Source organism: Doryrhamphus excisus, linkage group LG23 (assembly GCF_037039965.1).
Source record: "Doryrhamphus excisus strain RoL-2023G ecotype Guam linkage group LG23, RoL_Dexc_Guam_v1.1, whole genome shotgun sequence".
NCBI classification, from domain to species: domain Eukaryota; kingdom Metazoa; phylum Chordata; class Actinopteri; order Syngnathiformes; family Syngnathidae; genus Doryrhamphus; species Doryrhamphus excisus.
The window spans coordinates 2,808,221-2,824,734 of record NC_136379.1 but is presented as its reverse complement, the minus strand read 5'-3'; the positions used below and the strand labels follow the sequence as shown (position 1 = coordinate 2,824,734).

The following is a 16,514-nucleotide window of genomic DNA, read 5'->3' as shown; positions in this document are numbered from 1 at the left end:
CCGTAATGTTTGTTTCTTTCTGCTTTTTCCCTGATTACGGGGTCACCACCGCGGATCTTTTTGATCCACATACTGATTTTTGGCTTTTATATTGCGGATGCCCTTCCTAACCAACTTACTAGTGGAGATTCCAACCCAAGGCATCTGCTCCAGAATCCAGCTATACACAGGGCTCTATTATTAGCAGCAAAAACAGCAGTAATTCTGTTTATCGAAATAAAAACCCCATCATCTTCTGCTTATCCCAAGTTGGGTGTGGAGGGAGCAGCCTAAGCAGGGAAGCCCAGATTTCCTTCTTCCTGGCTACTTCGTCCTGCTCCTTCCAGCGGGTTATGGGGCGTTCTTAGGACAGTTGAGAGACATAGTCTCTCCAACATGTCCTGGGTCTTCCCCGAGGCCTCCTACCACTCAGAAGTGCCCTGAACACCTCCCCAGGGAGACCACCTCCCTCCTCATCTGGCTCCTCTCAATGTGGAGGAACAGCCGTTCTACAGAGTGGTCTTTATGCGTGACGATGATGGTTTTTATGTAGACAGATTTTGCCACTAATTTAATGTCATTTGAAAACTTCATTACTAGAGTGCTTGCGAGGTTTGGTTGGGCACTGACCTCATGGAGGTGTACACTCGTCCTCCTCCAACTGCCAGTAGGGCAACACAAGCGTTAAGGTGGGGCCATGGTGGCGGTTAGGATGCTGCAATGAGTAAAAATAAAGCATCATCTTATTCTGTTAGTAAAATGAAGAGACCATCTGAGGTAGCACTGAGTTGCAGAAGAAGGTGCAGGACATTTAAATGTTTTTATTTCCGTTAAATAAATTAAAAAGTAAAAGAAGCTGAAAAGGGGTACCTTCATTAAGGAGCACATGGTGACCACTTGTGTGTCTGCACTAGAATTCACATAAATACAGTTGATTCACTGGCTTGGGACAGCACTGAGGTTTGGATTTCAGGCGAGATTGTGGAATTTATAAAGCACAAGAGCAGAAAATGAGGAGTAGAACAGGCTGTGAGTTGCATTAAGCTGAACGTGAACAAAAACAAAAAACAGAGCACCATAAGGCCTGCGTGCGTGATTGTCAGCAGTTGCATCATGTGCTCACATTTAAGATGAAGGTACAGTGAGCATCACAAGGCAAAAACTGTATCAGCATGAATGAGGACTTACAAGCAGACCAATCGTGAAAGGACGTGTTTTTCCATTCATGCAACTCTGATTGGCATATGAAATATAGCACAAAAGTAAAACACATCCTGCAACCACCAAAGTAACCTTGCAAAACCTGATCCCAAATATGTTGCATCATTCTCACAGAAACTGTGTCAGACTGGCAGGAAGGCAAAACTATAACTCATAGGAGTGTTTAGATGAGGTGTCTGAACAAAAGACCCCCAATAAAGATAGTACCATTGGTGACAGCAAAGGACCACACCAAAGATCAACATTCACTATCTACAGCCTTGAGGACAGCAGGTTGTACTGTTGAAGCAGGAAGTCGGTGTATCAATTAAAAGACCGGAGGAACAGGACAAACTTGATGTGAGGCTCCCAAAAAAAACAAAAAACAAAACACAGAACAACATTCAAGAGCAAATGTTGTCTGCGTCAGTGATTCTCAACCAATGGGCTGCAGCACACCATCATATTCCATTCCAATTTCAATGAATTGGTCAAAAAATAACTATTTACTAGACATAACGTTTGTTTATTTACAATATCTATGCCAGTGATGTGTGGTGACCGGCAGAGCAATTCAATGCTTTTCCACTAGGTGGCAGAACATAATTAACCTGCTTATCCAACTGCTGCCATTCACGCAAGATCTTTGCTTGGTTTGCAATGAGACTTTTCTAGTGTAAAATGTGTGCTTTGGCTCCGTAAAGGCTGGGAAACACTGCTCTATGTCATCTGGTGCAAACAGCCATGTTGAAATGGAAATGCATTCATACGGTAGGTAGATCTCGCAGGTGTCTGAACCCCTTCAACTAAAACAGACAATTGATCAAAAGTAAAGACTTCTATGAGAGGTCAACTAGAAAAATAACCCAATGACACATAGTGTTTGCACATCTGCGCCGCTCTCTTTGGTGCAGATTGAGTTCATTCTGGGTTGGAGAGGAAGGACGACAAATCTGGTCTGGAGGCGCAGGTCCTTGCCGCCTTACAGCGCTCCAAAGTGCTTGGAAATCCAGCCAAGTGGCCAAATTGGTTTGTGTATGAACACTTGGTAAAAGCATTAAAGGTCAAATGCAGGCCAACAAGGACCTTGGGGATCTCGAACATGAGTATGTGAACAGTTTCCAACGGATGAAAAATGTCTTCTTTGGCTCCTATGGAGACACTGTAACAAACCAAGAGGGATGCATGCCACGTTGAGTTACTCTTCATCTCCCGCCATCAGGAAACCCAGAACAAAGTCGATGGCTTTCTGCCGGTCATGGGCTGTCTGCCGGCTCGCCATGCTGGGAGGAGGTCGGATAAGAAGGCTGGCAAAGAGGGTGGCTGAAAGGATGAATGATGAAAAATTAAGCACTAAAGTTGTTGAAGTGTATGACTTTCAGAGCGTGTTATACCAATGAGGCCGGCTGTTAGGTTGTTGTTGTGCGCGTGCTTCAGCAGCTCCTTCAGGAAAGCCATCAAGTAGCGGAACACGTTACGGTGTGCTCGGGGCAGCTGGGAGATCAACTGTCAACCGGCAGAATAAATAAATGCATGACACACCTGTGACACACAACAGTGTGTTTGCATAGACACCTGTTTGCATAGGCGGCTGTCATGGGCACAGTCCAGGCAGCGTTGGTAGAGCTCGTAGCACACGACCGGCTCTGGCAAGGCCTCTAAGAAGATCAGTAGAGCCTCTGCCACAGAGTGGTTGCAGCCAGCTTACATAAAAAGTGTCAAAGAAGCAGAACATCGGCTAAGCCAGTTGTGCTCGACTATTGTCCCGCATTTGTTGCTTTACATATTATCATGCTACTACATGGTCATAGCATGGATATAAAACGATACAATGTTGTTAAAGGTGTTTTAATAGAAGGCCTTATAGGCAGAATAGCTGAATCGCATTACATTGCATTATTATATGGTAATGGTAATGGTAATGGTAATGGTAATGGTAATGGTTTTATTTCACTTGAACATGCATCCGATTCCAATTGAGTGCATCCCATAATCAGTTCCCAGTTCCACATGTCCAAAAGGAGTAGGAAGAAGCAAAGCTTATTAAATCCTACCCCTCCATCTGGTACTTTTACAATCAGTAACTGTTACATTTGTTCACTTCCTGCTTTCCATAATACAATTTAAGTTATTTTTTGTTTGTTTGGTTTTTTTTTTTTAATAATGTACCTCGTACCAAAGTACAAGGTACCATATAATGACATTATGTGTACCATAGTAAGTGTCAATATAGTGATATATATAGCACATCATGACTGGTTCAAGACTCTTCATCCTTGTATTTAGCAAACATCAACTGCTTGTATTGTTTCTTGAATTGGCTCATCGTTGTGCATTGTTTGATTTCCTTACTCAATCCATTCCATAGTTTGATTCCACATACTGAAATGCTATGGCTAGCATAACGTAAAGTTTTAAAGTGTTTCAAACGTACTTCTTCCTTGAGATCACATTTCTCCTCTCTTGTACAGAAGTATTGGATGACATTTTCAGCTAATTGCTTATTTTTAGCCTTATGCATTATTTTAGCTGTTTGAAGATGAACTTTATCAGCAAGTTGAAGTATTTGTGATTTTAGAAATAAGGAGTTAGTATGTTCTCTGTAGGCGGCATTATGAATTATCCTTACTGACCTTTTTTGCAGTACATTTAGCCAGTGAAGATTGCTTTTATAGTTATTAGCCCATATTTCCCCACAATAAGTAAGATATGGTAGAACCAGAGAGCAATAAAGAGTGTGGAGTGATTTCTGATTGAGAACAAATTTTGCTTTGTTCAATATTGAAATATTTCTGGCCACCTTATGTTGTATATTTGGAATATGAGTTTTCTAGCTCATATTTTCATCTATTGTGGTCCCCAGAAATGTATTTTCCTTCACCCTTTAAACGCTGTTCACACCGTCTATTTGTATTTGCTGGTGTGTGATTATTATTATGATGTTAGCAGTTTTTCAATATTTAGAACGCTGAGAAAACAGAAAAAATGTGTGTTCATGTCTGACATATGGCTTGTGACTGATGGGCAAACTATCAATGCCAGCAACACACAGTAAGAGGCAGAACACTTAGATGCTCTTCCATTAGATGACAGGAGGTGCATAACCTGGGTATCTACCTGTTGCCATTCATAAGACTAATTTCCACCTTGGCTGAATAAATGCTGTGAAACCCTGGGCTAGGCTATGTAGTGGAATAAACATTGAATGTTAACCGTTTATATGAAAGATCCTTTTCAAAGTCCCACCATAGTGGATTGACAGCGTGTTTGCCTAACATTAGCCTTGGTGTGGGAAAAGTGCTTTTAGTGAAATTGAAAAGTGTTAACATGAATAAGGATACGGATGGTGTCTGGGATGCTGGTGTCCAGACTGTCAATGATGGCCTGGAGCTCCTCCTTTAATCCTGGCGTTTGGAACAGGTCCTCCTGAGGGACAGGCAGTGCAAACAATGAACAATATATCAACTGTAAAAGTGCATATTTGTCCTTGCTGTTTAGTGTGTACATTTACACACACTAGCATCTCACCTGATCACAAGCCTTGGTGAAAAGATGGTTGACTAGGATCCACACCTCCTTAGGGATTTTCAGAGGTTTGTCCTCTGTGCTTGTACCATCTCCCATTAGGAAGTTCATCTTTGACCGTTCCTGGGGCAGTGACAGCACATTCATACTTTGAGACACACTCAGCATTTATTTATAATAGCTCATTTTTTCAGGATGCAGACTTGGGACTCTTTCAATAGAATATTTGTATTCAGCAAATGAATCCCCCAACAGAAACAAGCTGCTACAAAAGGTGATAGAAATGTCCTGGGGATATGAGCAAGAAGATGTTACCTTCTCTGTGAAGCTGTCCTCGCCCTGAGGTAGAAGTCAGCCCGTAACCAGAAGTGCAGAATGGGAAAAGAATGATCAAAGAAGGCAAGGAGAGGCGATGAAAGGAAGCAAAAGAAGAGAAAAGATGGCACTGAGCATCAGAATCAAGAAAACTAGATTGAGATAGAATAGATCGGCTTAATCATTGCATCCAAACATCCGGCAGAAAAATAGAAATGGAATGGAAGATGTCATTGTCGTGCAAATTACTACTAAATACCATAGCAATACATACAGGCTAATATTTTAATACCGTAAAAGCTTCAGTTAACAGCTCTATTCATTAACTGCTGTGTCATTTCACATGGTTGCCGTGTGCAGGTTCTACACCAGCAATAACCACCGGGGTTTGTAAAGTATCATGAGTATGGTAACGTTAGCAGTTCTTTCTCTTATTTCTGTATTCTTGCTACTTCCTTGTTCACTTTGCTCCAAAAATACATGCTGGAGCAGTTTCCAAAAATACCCCCTCGTGTGACCAGATTTACCCAGAGGGAGTGAACAAACCCTCACGTGTCCTCTCCTCGTATCAGGACTGGCCTTTGGCTCTGAGCTACACCCCAGGAAAGTTTATGTTTCAGAAGCATGCTTTCAACTATGAATCTATTTACCAAGTCAATGAGTTTGGTGATAGGGATCTCTCTAATGGGTTTCTTCATCCGACACAGGGTCTCCAGCGAGGTGCCAAAGCAGCTGGGCATGTAGTTGCCGGAAATGGTGATGAAGTAGTCCTTGCCGCGGTCCAGGTGGAGCACCAGGATGTCTTCAATGGAGTCCTCGCCGGAGTTGAGCAGCGTGACTGAGTCTTTACTGACGTAGACCTCCAGATAGATCTCCAGGGTCTCATCTGTTCACATGAAAACAATTTTTTTTTTGTTTTTTCCAACCGTGAGAGATTAATTGCAGCCAAGTAGGGCACTTCATTTAGATTTAAATACTTCAAGATATCAATTCCACACAATATTCAACAACATTCTTAATGATTGATCAATGAAATGTCCACACATAAACTGCTATATTATAAAAAAAGGACTAACTTGGTTCCAAGAATCCCTCGCTTGGCTCGGCACGGAGCCATGACTTGCAGTACTGTGAGTCGTTGAGTTTAGGGATGAAAGCAAAGTGACAGGGGACCTGCCCGTCATTCTTTATGAGTAAACGCTCTCTCACGAGCTGCCGGAACTTCACGTTCTCAAACGTGAACTGCAGTGGGAGAATAAAAAAAGAAGTTGAATTAAATACACTGGAGGAGGCTAGATGCTGGAAAGTACTGTGGGTGGAAGACTTGACTGGCACAATGCAGCCACCACTTGCAGTAAAAGGCAGGGGGGGTTGGAAGTGTTGACAGACGAGCAGTGGACTCGGGTAAGATGATCCAGGTGTTTTAAACTAGTTCTAGATACCTGGGAGATTGCCTTGCCTCAAGGTGAAGTGTATCACCATAGCTAGAACAACATTGAGGGTAGCTGCATCCAAGGATGACAGCTGAAATGGATGGATACATTCCATTGGAGGTAGTATTCCACTCATGTTTGGTTGGGATTATATGGCTCTATACCCTGGGAATGGCCGGAAGCCCATGCTGGGGAGAGGGACAACTGGTTATACTGCTCATATTCCACCTGTATGGTGGAAAATAAACGGATGTATGGTTGTAGTGGAGTGCATGTACAGTTCTATGGGAGGTGACTTTTCCTAACCTCTCTCCTGCTGAGAGATACTGATGGAAGAAAATCATTCTCCATTCTGTCCATGGCACGAACAATCTCCTCAAAGACCCTTTTGTGGCGCTGCTCATTGACCACCTTAACCTGTTGCACACACACATCCCAAAATGTTTGTGGTGTTGCTGAAATGATGATGGAAGTTTTTCAATTTTGTGTGTTTTACCCCTTCTTACCCCTATCTTGAAGATGGAGCTGACTGGTTTGTGGTCACTCGTTTGCAGCTCCATGTGACTGCGGTACTTCAGCTGCTTGACATTGTTGCCCCGCCACAGGATCCTGTCACACCACGCTGGAACGCGACATTTCCCGCTAGAGGAAACAGTGAAAGAGTTTCAGGGATGATCATACAGACACGCTGACTCTCGTGTTTGTGCAGCGATCACGACGGAACGGAAACGCCTGTTGTGCTGATAAGGTTTTGTCAGATGGAATAATAACAGAAAATTCAAGCCAAATGCAACCAACCTTGAGTCCCAACGATCCGTTCTGGTATCGTACTTGTACGTAGGGATGAAGTTGATATCTCCTTCCATGAAGTCAGTGAAGGCTCTTTTGGTCTGCCTCTGAATGTTCAGCTGTGTTTCAGAGAAAGTGAAACATGTTACATGACACATCTTTAAAATTACTCGTCCCAAAACGCTCACCTGATCAAACTCCTGAAGCTTTTTCAGCTCATTCTGGGAAATGAGGTGTTTGACCTCAGCAGCGTCATACATGAAGAGGCGATAGTTCAAATCTCCAAACCAGATTACTACACTATAACACACAAAGCATAAGAAAACTGACGTTGGAGTTCACTACAATGCATTCTCTGTTCTTATGGTCCAGCTCTGGGTACATTTCTGTTGTGAAATACAGTTTTATATTGTGCCCACTCACCACTTAGTTTCACTTATATTAAAGGGTATCAAGACCGTTTCAAGCAGTCCACTCCAGACTCTGCTCCAGTTATGATCCATCATACACAACAACGGTGTGTGCTCACCAAGAAGCAGACATGATGTTGGCTATTCTGGCTATTCTGTTTTGTAATATCACTTGACCAAACAGTTTTTTTAATATTATTGTATCAAATTGATATTGCTATTGACCGTTACTGAAGGCTGCAATGCGTATCATTTTGGAAGTGAAAAAGTTGTATCGGACACCCGGAGTATGTACCATTACATCCCGAGACATCTATAACACTAACAAGTGTGTGCCACATTGGCACTACGGCTATGAAAAAGCCTGAGGGAACTCACTCATGCTTGTGAATACTCAGAGGGGGGTGGTCCAGTAGGTGGAAGGTCATGCGGGCACAAATGTCTTTGTAGTCCTGGTTGCGTCGCTCAAAGTCTTCAACATGTGCCGCAAGGTGCGAGTTGACAATACAGAAGCTCGTGTTGTGGAACACAAACCTCACAGCCACCCCTCCTTTGTTCCCCTGACAAGGAAAAAACATTTCAGCTACAGAAAAGACAGCTTATTCAGAAGCTTTGAAAGCTTTTTTTCATCCGTCTGACTGTACCATTTTGCCCATGATTCCTGTCCCGACGTGTTCTGCTGCCACTTCTTTCACATTATTCTTGTGTATCTTATTGACAAAGACCACCAGCATCATGCCAACCAGTCTTATGATGCGAACCTGATGGCAAGAATTTCACAAATTAGTGGCAGCGCTCACAACATGCCTGCTGAAAAACATAACTAGAACACGTGATCATATCCCAAAACAGTGTCAAGCATGTAGAGGTGATGCAAAGAGACAAGGTCAGTACACCAGGAGCAGTGGAGAAAGCTGTAGGAGGGAAATAACCCAGACTACTCCTTTGTAGAAGGTGAAACGGTGGCAGCAGTGTGTTACAGAGCGTTACAAATGGCCGCAATCAGGGTTTTGGTCAGGTGAGGAAAGGGGTCATGTTGTTATTATTACTATTTCTCTATATCTTAAAGATATGCAGAAGAAAAGGTCCATGCATGAACTGGATCACTGCCCTGCACGGTCTCCTGGACTTTCTGCTTGGGGAGAGTGTCTTCTAAAAACTAACGGTAGGTTTGGGTGCTGAAGAGTTATAACTAGCTCCTAACTAGCTCCTCTTTCATAATGCTGGCCATGCATGTTGATCTCCTCAGGCCACAACCTCCTTCATTACAACAGCTATGTTTACACCCACTAACCATTCAAAATATGATATGATCAAAATGTACAAGACCAGGTGGATGTTGAACTGCAAACTACACACTAAAATTGTGCACGGAGTGTAGTACTTGGAGAAATCTAGGTCGTGTGCCTTTGTCATTCACTTTATTTTTATGAGCAGCGTAGTTAAATAAATGACCTCATCCACTCACCCTCTTATATTGTGCTTTAGGGTGTAGGCCTCTCTCAACGGCCTCCACCCACAGTTGCTCCTTGGAGGAGTCCATGTAGAAGAAAGCTTCAGTGCTCAGGTCCAATTCTTGGAAACTGAATAATTGAGGAACAAACACAAGTTGGTTAGAAAAAGCAGAGCCTGTATAAATGACATGTCGAAACAACTTAACAATCAGCACTGACCCCACGGCATACATATCCGGGGGCTCTGCGTCACAAGACAGCCACGACTCAAGGCTGCTGTCTGGAGACTGCCCATTCACATTCCACGTACCAGTGAAGAACCTGGAGAAACAATAGAGAGCATTTGTTTTCACTTTGCAGAAAGTGGTGGCAGTAAAAAGTGGCTTCAACAAGAAATCCATGGTCAGGAGCGGACATCTTCTGGATTTTTATCATGCATTCTAATACATAAACGTCAAAAACATGGCTGTACCCTGGCGGGAACTGTCAAACAGAAAGGAAGTGTTGCCACCTGAAGTTCTGGATGTCCACGTATTCGTTTTCCTTCTTTCCCAGGCGGTGTTTGATGAGGTATTCTCTCTGTCCCGCTTGGCTGGAGAACATGGCTTGCCTCATCGTGTTTGTGGTGGGACTGTCGCACCAAGATGGTGGCCTGTCTCGCTCAAAGCTCGATTGAAAACTACTGCAGGATTTGAGAAAGAAACAATAAATAACCAATTCAGCATCTTTCCCAAGTGAAAGGTGTGGGAAAGGCAGGCTGGCTTACTCTGGTCTGCTGACGCCACTGGATGAGTTGTCTTTGGCTTGAGAGGAGACAACTCTTTCTTTAGGAAGGGGGGTAGCAGGCAGCTGATAAGACGGTGTGAAGGAGGCTTTGCGGGGAGGAAGAGGAGGGACAGGTGGAGGATCCCTTGAGGCCACTATCCTGTTCTGGTGGTTCTTCTTCTCCTCCACCTTCAAGGTGTGATTGAAGTTGTCCTCAAAGCCAAAGTCTGAGGCAAGTGACTGAGCTGGATGGTGAAAGCAAATAAGTAGTAAGGTTTTCAGTTCATAATGTGAGAACACACATTCACACATATGAATACATTTTTGCACAATCTCTACACAATCTACCATCTTATCCCTGATGTCTATATGCTATTGGTATGCTATTATTACAGTAATAATGATGTCTAGCAGTGAGATTTTAATTACTGTACCTGTATGGCTGTAATTGTGTTTACTATCACGGTTCATGTCTTCATCGTTACTATTGCTACTGGTAAGTTGGACTGTTTCATTTCACTGATATCATCTCCATTGTGACCCTTAGCCATCATTGACATTTAACTCATGCAGTCCTGTTCATTTATTCATGGAAATTGTTGTTGCTGCTGTTTTTGTCTCTCTCTCTCTACTGTCCCCCCGCCCCACCTCCCAGTTTCTCTTCTTCTTCTTTTCTGTGTTTCTCCCTGGTCCGGTCCGGCCGCTCCAAATTCGCATAACAAAAATATCAACGGCAAATAAAATGTCATAGTACAGGGAAGTTGTAGCTTACACCTTTCCTGACAGAGCAAATCTGTTTAGCATGTAAGGGCATTTAGATCAACAATACTATCTGCCCCAATGGCTGGACGGGATACGCAAAAAATAAAAATAAAATAAAAAATAATGTGAGAACACTAGAAATACATAAATAAAATAGAAATAGAAAATGTGAGTTGTGGATATCAACATTTTGTTAACATTCTGGTCCAACAAGCATACTGAAAATAAATGTTACAAAACTGACTACCTCTTGGCCATTTTCACAAGAAAAAAGGCTGGAGACCCCTTCTTTAGCACATACATTACCTGCATCAGTTCGATGTGTGGATGTGCTTCTATTGAGGGTAGGGGGCAGTGCACTGGTCGTACCGGGCAGGTTGGCTCCAGAGTCCACACAGTTGGCAGCACTGTGTCCTCTCTGGGGTGGCATGGGGACTGTACCCCTCTGGGATGTTTGTGTAACAGGATCCATCACTTTGGGCGTGGAGGAATTCAATTTAACTGGGAAACAAAAGATTGAATCGCATGTTGAATCTGACTTATGCTAGTATTTCCATCCAGTATCCTGGAGGAGCACTGTGCTATGGGATGAACACAACAACCTATTGTTCTATTACAGTACTACTAAGTGAAAAAGTGAAAAGATGACCTGTGTTTCTTCAAAATTATTTTTGCCGAAATCTGGGAATACATTAACATTACAAATTCCGAACTGCCTCGTTGCATTATCAAGAAAGTAGTCGCCATAAAAATAATAAATCACGGCAGATCAAACAAATGGCATCAATTCAACAAAATAGGTCAATATTTATTATTGTTACTATGGAGACAAACCAGATGGTGTGTAGCAGTACAATATATCACTCACTGAACACCACCTTGGTACAAATGACATCCAATACCAAAAAACCTTATTATAAATTATATGGCAATCACTTGTGTGTGCAACGGTATGAGCATACAGTATAAGGAAATTAAAAAGACTGCGTCAGGAAGGGCATCCAGAATATAAAGAGCTCAAGCCAAATCACTATGCGGATCAAAATAACACCCGCTGTGGCGACTCCTTAATCAGGAAAAAGCCAAAAGAAAAAAAAAAGTTGTCATTTGAAGTTGAGTGTGAGTCATTATGACTTCCTGCCTGCTTGGACTACACATGTCCCTGTTGCTCAGGAAAGTAATTATCCCTGACACAATGGCTACATGAATAAATGATGAGTGAGTCATCCTCTACAAAGACATTTGAATCGCTTTCTTACTGACAAAGATGCGTTCAAAATCTGGTAATGAGAGAGAAAAAGGCATGAAATGTCTCTGACGCTACGGTCACACTGCAGGGTATGATGCCTAGTTGGGACTTGTTCAAATCGGATTTTCATATGCTTGTTCATATTACCAAACAAAATGTGGCACAAAGCAACCGGGAAGTGACGTGCATCCCACCATCTCATTTCCATGCGTTTACGGAAGTGAAGATTGCTGCAGTGTGTGGCGCGTTTGTGGCGATTTCAAGGTGCAACAGGGGTGAATATTTTTTAAACCAAATGATCCTGTGTGACAGATTAAGAAGAAAGAGGGAGAATTTGCCATCTGCTCTGAGGAGGGTGTGTGTGGCAGGTAACGAGAGCCGCTTGGATGACACTTTAAAAATGATTTTCAAATGAGAAGAAGAGTTTTTTCCTACATCAGTGAGTATGTTTAAAGTCTCGGTAGGCATGGAAATACACACCTTTCAATGACATATAGGTAGAATAATATCCAACCTGACCGTTCATACTGCAGTTGCATTGCATTCATATCGCATTTATACCCACAGGCCTGAGGCCCATTTGAAAAAAATCTAAATTGTGCTGTTCACACGGACATGAAAAACAAATCACATACAGGTCTCATAAGCACAAAAAACTATGAATTGACAGTGAAAGCACATGTGTAAGATTTAATACAGCATGTTGAAGGAAAACAGGAAGAAAGGAAATCATCAATCTACGCTTGGTCAATAAATGTTAGACGAGTAACTAGCTGGCTTAAAAAACAAAGAAAGAAAAGACACGACATAAAAAAGCGTGGACTGACCTTGTTGTTGAGCGCTTATCACCTGTGTGAGGAAAGTCTGAGTGCGCTCATCATCCTGGAGTTCTAACAGGAGCTCTGGAGCTTTATCTCCTTTTATTCGTATCCTGAGCCCAGCTACACACACAGACACACACACACAAGGGGGAGAAACACATTTAGGATTGCCGCTTGAAATGTAGAGTGTCCAAAAACAAAGCATGGTGATTCCAACAGTCCAGCCATTCCGAATTCTTTCAGAGAGTCCGGGAAACCCACGACTGCTACTAAACAGAGATGTAAACCGCTTGTAGAGCTCAGCTGGCGTACATTCCCACAGCGAGAGACTGGTTGTCTTGTAAGATAAAGTACTCACAAGCTAGAGAGAAGTCAATCAGAAGAGCCTCCTCTGCCTCTGCAGTGAAAAGAGAAATTAGCTTAAACAATGCTCACACGCAGGTCAAAGTTCACTTTTGGGAGGAGATATGGGAGGAAGTTGTTTCTGCACGCTGATTTTCAAAAGGACCCTCTAAGAATGCAAATACGTGGCACGACAGCGAGAAGCCAGCACAAAGTCAGCAATAAACCACTCAGCCATCTCATCCACATGGAGAATCAAGAAGAATGAAAAAGTGACATACCTTTCACAATCTCAAATTTACCATTGATGGGTATGGACAGCTGGGCCACCGGACGAGCTACGACAGCATCAGGGGTGGCAAGCACACCCAGACTGCATGAGAACAGCAGACACATTTGCTTAGCTTATCATCAGCTTCCTTATTTGTTTGCAAGATGTACAGATATGCAAATTATTGTACATACTACAAACATGTGCAGAGGTCTTGTTTGTTTAAAATGATCATGCACAGAACTCAAGGGTATTAGGAATCATCATGCAGAGTGTAGATTATTCTTATTTGGTGAAACCGTCATGCAGACATGCAGCAATGTCTTATACTCTCATTTCAAGAATGCTCTGTAATTCTTTGTAGCAATAGATAATAATACATTCATTCATTCATTTTCTACCGCTTTTCCTCACAAGGGTCACGGGGGCGCTGGAGCCTATCCCAGCTGTCTTCGGGTCCAAGTAGTTTTGGCAAATTAAATAATACTTAGGGTCTCATTTTACTGCCTCATCTTATTTGTTATGTTTATTTTTGAGACTGTACTTCCTGGTTCTATTATAGTTTCTTTTTTTTGCACCACCTCACTACGGCCCATGAGTCAAAAAGTTTATAGTATGTGTTTACCGCAACATACACACCCCGAGCAGCAGATATGGTATCTGTGAGGCTGGTGTTGCTAACGGAATTAGAAATGAGGCCAAGAGACTATGATAGCAGCATTCAGGAAGCCTGAAAAACAATCATCTAAAAAGACTGTATTCACTTCTTGTGTTATTTTGTCGGATGATTATGCATCATACAATTTCAGGTGCAGCAAAAATGTCACCCTGCTGAGGCTCCAACGAGAGTGCAGTTTAGCTGAGCATGGAGCGTGTGTCGCCATGTGAGTCTCGTTATGGAGCGCTGGAATTCCAGATAATGAGTGGAGGTGGATGGCAGCTGGCGGGACTAATTGCTTTGTGCATGGCAGAGCAAGGCAGCCACAACCTGCGGCTTCCACGCACAAGGTCACACCATAGAAAACTATTTCACCCCACAATATACAGTAGCAGTCAAATGTTTGAACACACGTCATTTATAGCAGTGGGTAAATACGTCCAAACATTCCACTGGCACTGTAAATTTAACAACAGTTTGTAATTAAAGACGAAAATCATTTGCTGTTAATATTTGGACAGCAAAGTCCAGACATTTGTGGACAGGTTGTTTTTTTCATGCCTTTACAACAATAACATAAATCAGCAAGTGATTATAAACCAGTCAGTGGTGTGACCACCAACAGTTAAACTGCAGAATTTGCAGTGGCCTTTTATTGTGGCCATCCTAAGGCAATCATTTTAATTGTGCACTAATTTTGCTGTCTAATGGTCAGCGGTTTGATGTGTGCATAACTCATAACTTGCATAACTTTTGTATACATCTTTGCGTTCAGCGCATGAAATATGGGGGCAAAAAGAAAAGTGTCTGTAATTGCTTGAGACAAATAGTGGTTCAATTTACACGGGGTTGCATAATAATAATGTAAAAACAGCGTAATCCCCAGTGGGTAGTATGTGGCAATGTTTGGGACTTTTTGTTTTTGTATTAATTTTATACGCTATGGATCCTGCTCTTCATCTATAGGTGAAATCTACCCTTGATATTTTTAGATTTTTAAACAAGACAAATACATTTTGGGGTTTAAAGACCATCGGACAATGTGAGTCTAAGGTTTAGAGCCACTACTTACATAAACTCGCCACCGCGTTCAATTAGTGACAGCAGTCTGGGCTCCTTCTGGTCCGCCCTCAGCTCCAGACCTCTTACAGTGTGAGCAGCATAATCAAGGAACTATTGTCACCAAACATGGCAGACGAAACAGACCCCTAGATATCACAGTACTTTGCTATTTGTGTGTGGTTTTAAATGTGTTTTGGGACTGCAGACACAAGAGGTCATGCTTCATTAATAATCAATAAGACAGAGAGAGGAAAAAATACATATGTAACACGATGGCAAAAACAGTTGATGTGGTTAGTGAGTTAATGTCAAACATAACAACAGAGGTTGTTGTTTTAAACACAGAAAGTGATTAGATTTTTTTACACTTGGGGGTCTCAATCAAAACAATGGCTTGATTTGACACTGGGTCATAAGTTTATCCTCATCAAAATACAACCAAGGCAATTACACTATCGTTTTCTGTAACAGTATAACATATGCGTCTGACACACACTAATGTTAAGACTAAATGTTTATGTTTATGAGCGAAGAACTAGTCAACGCCACCAAATTAACACATTATAATATAATAATAACAACACTGTTTTGGTTGACAGCCCCCTAGCGGAAGAAATGATACACTGCATGTCTAGAGATGGTTAGCAGCAGGTCAAACTATTTAGTAACATTAACTAGTAATTTATATATGGACATATATATCAGCACTGAACACAGTCATATATATCATGCATTAATATTATTATTATTAAGTACATAGGAAGTATTTCACGTATTCGCATTAGTTATGTTACATGGCCGGAAAATCCACACAGCAGCAGTCCATGCTATGTTAAGACAAGAAGCTAACTCACTAACTGTAAAGGCGAATGTATTTTTTAAGGATATTGCCAAGCACTCCTCGTTGCCGATCCCCAAGGAGGAATCCATTCTTACCGGATGACAGTAAGTTTTACCAGAGGCTGGAACCGGGTCCGCTACGTGTTAGTTCTCTCCATGCGTTCGGAAAAGAGAGAAAGTTAAATCCCCACCAGGTGAGGCAAGCGGCAAGCAGCAACGGCGGCCTTCCGGGGTGACAGCTGCTCGGTGGTCACTGGTTCGGCTCGGACACTCAACAGAGCCTTGATTTCAAAGTGTTCGCCAATCTGCCCATCGCGATAAAATGTTTATATTTGAGAAGGTGGTTAAACAAACATCCTTGGTCTTAAGAGTGGCTAAAAGAAGCTTGTTCGGTTCGGGAAAGGACTCAAGGAATGGATTCCTGTCTCACTCCCTCCTTCGCCCAATCGGCTTCTTCTTGTTGTTGAACTGCGGTTGCCAATACGTTATTGATGCGTGGCGCCCCCTGTGTTCAGGAAGGTGCATGACAAATCTATGTACATATTTGTTGATTACAGGGGGTTCCAATATTTTGTCACTGAAAATTACTTGTGATATGCTTCACATTTTTGTTTATGAAACCCAACCCATTGTAGTTCA

At 42.3% G+C, this 16,514-nt stretch overlaps 1 protein-coding gene across 4 annotated transcripts; it reads right to left on the bottom strand.

Annotated features, from left to right (window-relative positions):
* Positions 1-785: 785 nt before the first annotated feature.
* On the bottom strand, positions 786-16,329 carry ocrl (OCRL inositol polyphosphate-5-phosphatase). Of its 4 annotated transcripts, none has more exons than XM_078788464.1 (24): positions 15,924-16,329; positions 15,046-15,125; positions 13,326-13,417; positions 13,061-13,099; positions 12,709-12,822; positions 10,939-11,133; positions 9,872-10,115; positions 9,617-9,787; positions 9,325-9,426; positions 9,120-9,234; positions 8,296-8,412; positions 8,030-8,211; positions 7,430-7,541; positions 7,251-7,360; positions 6,959-7,094; positions 6,759-6,869; positions 6,096-6,261; positions 5,670-5,905; positions 5,020-5,043; positions 4,708-4,827; positions 4,521-4,605; positions 2,755-2,882; positions 2,574-2,685; positions 786-2,502 (listed from the first exon to the last, which is right to left on the bottom strand). In XM_078788464.1, exons 1-24 carry the CDS (start codon positions 15,963-15,965, stop codon positions 2,378-2,380), a joined length of 2,958 nt encoding a protein of 985 aa, XP_078644590.1. In that variant the 5' UTR covers positions 15,966-16,329; the 3' UTR covers positions 786-2,377. The 4 variants fall into 4 exon arrangements, with proteins under 4 accessions (XP_078644590.1, XP_078644593.1, XP_078644591.1 ...); XM_078788467.1 differs by having other exon boundaries at positions 11,002-11,133; XM_078788465.1 differs by lacking the exon at positions 5,020-5,043.
* Positions 16,330-16,514: the final 185 nt, after the last annotated feature.

Coding starts and splice junctions, on each gene's coding strand:
- ocrl (XM_078788464.1), bottom strand. CDS start 15,965: ATGGATTCCTCCTTGGGGATCGGCAACGAGGAGTGCTTGGCA. Junction 15,126..15,923: donor GCAACGAGGAGTGCTTGGCA/ATATCCTTAAAA, acceptor TATGCTGCTCAC/ACTGTAAGAGGTCTGGAGCT. Junction 5,044..5,669: donor TCACCAAACTCATTGACTTG/GTAAATAGATTC, acceptor CTTCTACCTCAG/GGCGAGGACAGCTTCACAGA.